The 5,711-nt window shown below is 41.1% G+C and overlaps 1 protein-coding gene across 1 annotated transcript; it reads right to left on the reverse strand.

Annotated features, from left to right (window-relative positions):
- Positions 1-4,447: 4,447 nt before the first annotated feature.
- On the reverse strand, positions 4,448-5,478 carry LOC122643830 (secoisolariciresinol dehydrogenase-like). The gene is made up of 2 exons (XM_043837405.1): positions 5,441-5,478; positions 4,448-5,012 (listed from the first exon to the last, which is right to left on the reverse strand). Exons 1-2 carry the CDS (start codon positions 5,476-5,478, stop codon positions 4,448-4,450), a joined length of 603 nt encoding a protein of 200 aa, XP_043693340.1.
- Between the last annotated feature and the right edge of the window lie 233 nt (positions 5,479-5,711).

The following is a 5,711-nucleotide window of genomic DNA, read 5'->3' on the forward strand; positions in this document are numbered from 1 at the left end:
TCGCTGTAAGAAGAAATCGAAGAAGGATCGAAAAACCATCTTCGTCTCCCTCTCCTTCTCCTTCTCCTTCCTGCTCCCATTTCAGGTATGATTGATATAAGCAATAACAGTTTTGAATAGTTCTTTCATGGGTGGATTGAGATTTGGATACGTAAATTATAATCGTTTCTTTTGCTAAAATTACAGTAAACAATGTCACTACTACTTGGCCGTCAACATACCCAATTCAAGATGGTAAAACCAGAATCTATTATGCCCTTATCGAAATTTATTTTATTTTCCTGAAACCAAATAGATTCGGAGGGGGAGGATTTGAGGGATGGGGAAGGAGGAGGGAGATGGAGGGTTAGTTGGGTGTTTGTGGTTTGATGATTTTGTTGAGTAATAGAAGGAAACCGGAGACTGATTTGGCCTGCGGAGTTTTAGGGCTGTTACTGTTAGGATCTTTGGTTTGGGATTGCTAGAAGGCGATGAAGGGGTGGGTTTTGGGGTTCTGCTCTTGTGCTTTGATGGTGATTTTGGGGTTAAGGAGTGAGCATTTACACATACGCCTTAAAGATTTAAGGGTTTGCTCTCCCTTCATAAAGATTGCCGGCAAGGAGAAGATGAGCTACCTAATCTTAGATTTGAAAAAAAAAGAGGAGAAATTTTTTTGATGAATTCTGTTCTACACAGTTACAACTGTTGCTAGAAGGGGTGGGTTTTGGGGTTCTGCTCTTGTGCTTTGATGGTGATTTTGGGGTTAAGGAGTGAGCATTTACACATACGCCTTAAAGATTTAAGGGTTTGCTCTCCCTTCATAAAGATTGCCGGCAAGGAGAAGATGAGCTACCTAATCTTAGATTTGAAAAAAAAAGAGGAGAAATTTTTTTGATGAATTCTGTTCTCCACAGTTACAACTGTTGCTAGAACTCTCTCTTGCTTCATTGAAGAAGAATCCATTACTCACTCTTGATGTAGTGATAGAATTCTTTGAAATATCTGTCTCTGTGACATTATCACAAGAAGCTGGACGGCTAATAGAAGAAAACCCAAATTTTGAGCTCGTTTCCAAATGGGTTTGATTCTGATTCAAAGTTCTAGAATCTTGGTGGCTTTGATACAGAAAGTTGGGATTAGATCCCGTTGGATTGATTGTGCTCTCTTGGAATTCAAACAAAGGGAAAGGATCAAGACTTGCTTGGTCACAGGCTGAACATAGTAGTTTGAATCGTTAATTCTCTGAATCTTGGGCTGAGATGTTGGTAAGTAGTCTTCATTTCTCTGCATTTCTTCTCATCTTGTGCTTCAGTTTCAGTCAAGGGCTTGTGGGTGTTTGGGCCAATCCCTATCACCGTACAATCTTCCCCTAGTCTACACCGTTTTCTCTGCAATCGACGTCATGGAAGAAGAAGAAGGAGAAGAAGGAGGAAGAGGAGAACGGACGATGATGATGGGGTGGGAGGTATTTTACAATTACCACCTCAAAAGGGCATTTTGATCCTAAAAAATTCGTGACAACAGCACACTCTCACGACTAACCCCTTCCATTACGGGTCTATAATGGTGGGGTCAGTTGGTTATTAGTATGCAATAGGGGAGGGTAACAGTTGTTTCAAAGTTTTTGGCGGGATAATCGTAAATACAAAAGATTTTGAAGTGGTAATTGTAAAATACCCTAAATTTTTTTATGATAAAATTATTAGTCAATGACTCGGATTGAGACTTTCCGTAAAAAAAAAAAAAAAAAAAGACTCGTGTTGAGACATGCAGAAAATCATTGACATGTGAAGTGAAAATGAAAAAAAAATAGTTTATATGCCCAATTTAATGAGTTGGTTTACGTTCAACGGCCTACAGTCATTCAGATGAAATCTACTTCATATGGGTCTCACAAGGTGAATTCCTTCTGAACGGCTGTTCATGTACGTTACATGAACGTGAGTGAACCTGACTTCAATTTAATTCCGTTTACTTTTTACAAAAAACCATGATTAAGAGCCCTATAAGCAATAACGATGCCGAATTTTTATCCTCTCCTGTTATTGCACGGTGTAGTACTGCATCGTGCGACACTGCAGAGATCATGTGGCACAGTGGGCCTCACATTGTGCACATGACCTCTGCTGCAGCCGTCGCACGATGCATTATTGCACCGTATAGTAACGGGAGAGGATTTAAACTCCTCTGCCCACAATCTTATTCGATTCCGGTACACATGCAGTAAGAGCTGCCATCAGCAACCATGCGTCCATGCCTACTCACTCCTATTGGTTTTATCTGGTGAAGGGGATTTTTTCCGATTCCGATTCAGATTCCGATTTCGATTCTGAATTTGATTCTGATTCCGATTCCGATTCGAATAAGTGCGACAGTTTAAGTCGTCTGAAGTTGACTAATCAAAATCAGCGACTTTGATATTCCAAACGTAGCGGACTGCCAAAGTCTTTTGACTTCTGTCTATAATTAATTGCATTAATCATAATCATGATTATACCGGTACGCCGACAATACTAATTAACTCCCTAAAATGAGATCGGGATCCACAATCATAAATAAGCACTCACAATTTTTAGTCTCGCTGCAGATCTCCACGAAAGAACCCTAAAAGAAAAAACGCCATGGACACCCGAATCTCCTTCCTCTTGACTTTCCTTCTCTTCTGTTTTCTTCCAGCACCAACTTCTTCTTCTCGATCTCTGGCTACATCTGTTTGCTGCAACTAAAACAACTACGCGGCACTGATGAAGATCAAGGCAGCACTTCACAACCCATACCACTTGGCTTCTTGGATCCCCAACATCGATTGCTGCAACTGATACTGCGTCGAGTGCAACTCCAACACTAACCGCATCCCCAACACCGATTGCTGCACTTGGCTGGGGAGTGTCGTTGCAGCGAACGGTGTGGGTGTGTTGCGACAGAGGGAATTGAGGTGGGGTTGGGTGGGCTGGTGTTGGGGAGAAAGGACATGTGGTGGGGTGGAGGCTTCGGGACAGGGTGGATTTGAGAGAGAGAGAGAGAGACATATGTTGCAGCAGGGCGCTCTTGCGCGGAACCATCGTGTGCAAGAATATAGTGGTGGGTGGGATTGTAGGAAGAAGAAGACGGGGTAGGGGCGGGTACGTGGGTATGGGTGTCAATGAATAACCAGTAACCAAGTATCGAATATTTGGTTCCAATCCGAACCAAATTTAATATGTTTAAGTCTCAGATCTGAAAATGTCTTTATAATTTTGTTCGGATCGGATCCGGATCTACCCACCTATCTGGCGGATCTATTCGGATCTAGACCAAATATCCGCCTTAAGAAATAGCATAAAACCCTAATATTTTATTAGGTTTAAAAGACTCTAATTGACGGTTACGTGGTAAACTTAGCCCTTCAATTCTCACTTCTTTCTCTTTAGTCTTTACCACTTCATATTCCTTGGGGTAAGCAAACTACAAACGAAGGATCTGCCGTGGACTAAGGGCGTCAATTGAGTGGTTTATTACAAGTTTCTTATGAAGGAGCAAACATTGATTTGTCTCGTGAATATTAGAACGGAACGAGAAATGAATGGCATAACCGGATTTAAATTGGTTATAGTAACTAGATGTAATAACTAGATAAGAATCAAATACAAGAACCGGATTGTAACTAGATCCGAATCGGAACCGTCCAGGAACGGATAGAGTATTCAATTCTAGAACCGTTTCGGGACTTGGTCCGGATCTGAATCCCACTACCACTGCTTGGAACCAAACCGGATCCGAACCGAATACCTGGTTCCGTACCCTTTTGAGATCCTTATACGTGGGTGGATTGGGATTCAGCTGGGGTGGGGGTGTGTGTGCGCATAGGGGTATGGCAGGTGGGGTGGGGTGGGGTAGCAGGATGAAGAAGAAGAAGAAGAAGAAGAAACGGATAAAACTGAGAGAAAAAGGTCTTTGACTGAGGGAGTGGAGAATATTGTTTTGGGTAGTTTCGTAAATCCAAATTCAAAACTATGTAATCTTGTTATCTGACGGAATGAGTAAATAGTTTTGTAAGAGCAAACCTGATTTTGACTAATCTTATAATTTTTTCTCATTTTTTTATGGATTGGGTCATGTGTCAGCATTGACAGGTGTTGTGATTTGTGATATCAGATCGGATTGGTCGATATTATCTTGATTGAATCGATCAAAATTAAAAGTATTATAAACAAATAAAAAATAAAAAACTTAAAATTTTTGAAAAAATAATTAATGAGAAAAGATCGATCTAATCTCGAGAAAGACCCCGGTCGATCAAATCTGAGATTACAAACCATGCTTGGGCCACAAGTTGGCCCACTCTAAGATTTAACACAGACTCATACAGTAATCCAGATTCTTGGAATCATGGTTTTGTATAAGCCAACAATTTGGGCATGGGCTTGGTTGGATTGGCGCAATAAGCAATCCTAGTAATATCCAAGACTAGCTTCTTGCAGCATTATAATCATAAAAACAGTCTTATTAACAATTCATAGTTACTTTTGAAGAGAAATGAATACACCAAAGAAAGAGCTTCTTCACTGGGACCTACTACTGCATACTTGGAAGCTACATAAGCATGAGTGGCTATCCCTCCCACGATTGAACTCACACTCCCATTGTTAATGATGCTGCCTTGTTTCGCCGGTAACATGACACGAGCTGCGTGTTTGGTGCCTAAGAACACACCGGTGACATTGACGTCGAGGACCCTTTCGAAATCGGATTTTTGGTTGTCCACAGTTCTTACCTTAGGTGGATCAATGGTCCCGGCATTGTTGAACATTATGTCAAGTTTTCCAAATCTTGAAACAGCCTCGTCTACTGCGTTCTTCACATCATCTTCTTTGGTGACATCGCAATGCACGAATAACGACATCTCTGCCCCAATTTCTTCACACACGGATTGACCCAAATCATCTTGGATGTCGGCAATCACTACCCTACAACCATGCAGGGTGAAGAGTTTGGCAGTAGCTTTACCGATGCCCGCAGCACCACCAGTGATCACTGCAACCTTACCCACTAGTCTGCCAATTAATTAATGGTTCTGATCATCATCATCATCATCATCAATTTATTGGAAATGAAAAAGAAAAAAATATACACAAACTAAGGTGTTATAATTTTCGACAAAGAAATTAAAGTTTCTTAATTAGTTGATCCTACTAGCTAGGAAAACCCCAGAATGAATCATCTGCACACATACATGTGATCGAGAGGCAATCACATGTCCCATTTTTATCATTTACAAAGACGACCAAGAGGGGTATTTAAGAAAACAAAAGGGACATGTGACTACCTCTCACATGTACGTGCAGAGGAACTGAACTCAAAAAAACCCAGCCTCATTTCTTTTGTAACAACATCGAGGGATCCCAACTATATATTGCCATTCTTTACCGGCAAAAACCTAGAAATGAAAGACAACATAGAGAGAGAGAGAGAGAGAGAGAACCTCTTTCCCATAGAATTAAGAAGATTGTCAGAACTCATGGTGAAACTTGGACAGTGGGTTCACAAGAGATTGGTTTGGTTAGTTAGATCTTTGTTGATCTTCTTCTAAACCTGTATCTCATATCGGGACTGAAAGCAAGTATATATAACCCCCCACCCCAACACACACACACACACACACACACACACACACACACACAGCCTCGATCTATATGACTCTATCTGAGATTCTCTCATGTCTTAAGGAAATGCATGTGATCCATGGCTTCCCA

This window comes from Telopea speciosissima, chromosome 10, assembly GCF_018873765.1.
Source record: "Telopea speciosissima isolate NSW1024214 ecotype Mountain lineage chromosome 10, Tspe_v1, whole genome shotgun sequence".
In the NCBI taxonomy this organism is placed as follows: Eukaryota; Viridiplantae; Streptophyta; class Magnoliopsida; order Proteales; family Proteaceae; genus Telopea; species Telopea speciosissima.

Bases quoted from the DNA above. Each gene is read 5' to 3' on its own strand.
- LOC122643830 (XM_043837405.1), bottom strand. From the start codon at position 5,478: ATGAGTTCTGACAATCTTCTTAATTCTATGGGAAAGAG. The intron at 5,013-5,440 runs GTTCTCTCTCTC...ATTAATTGGCAG, and splicing joins CTTAATTCTATGGGAAAGAG to ACTAGTGGGTAAGGTTGCAG.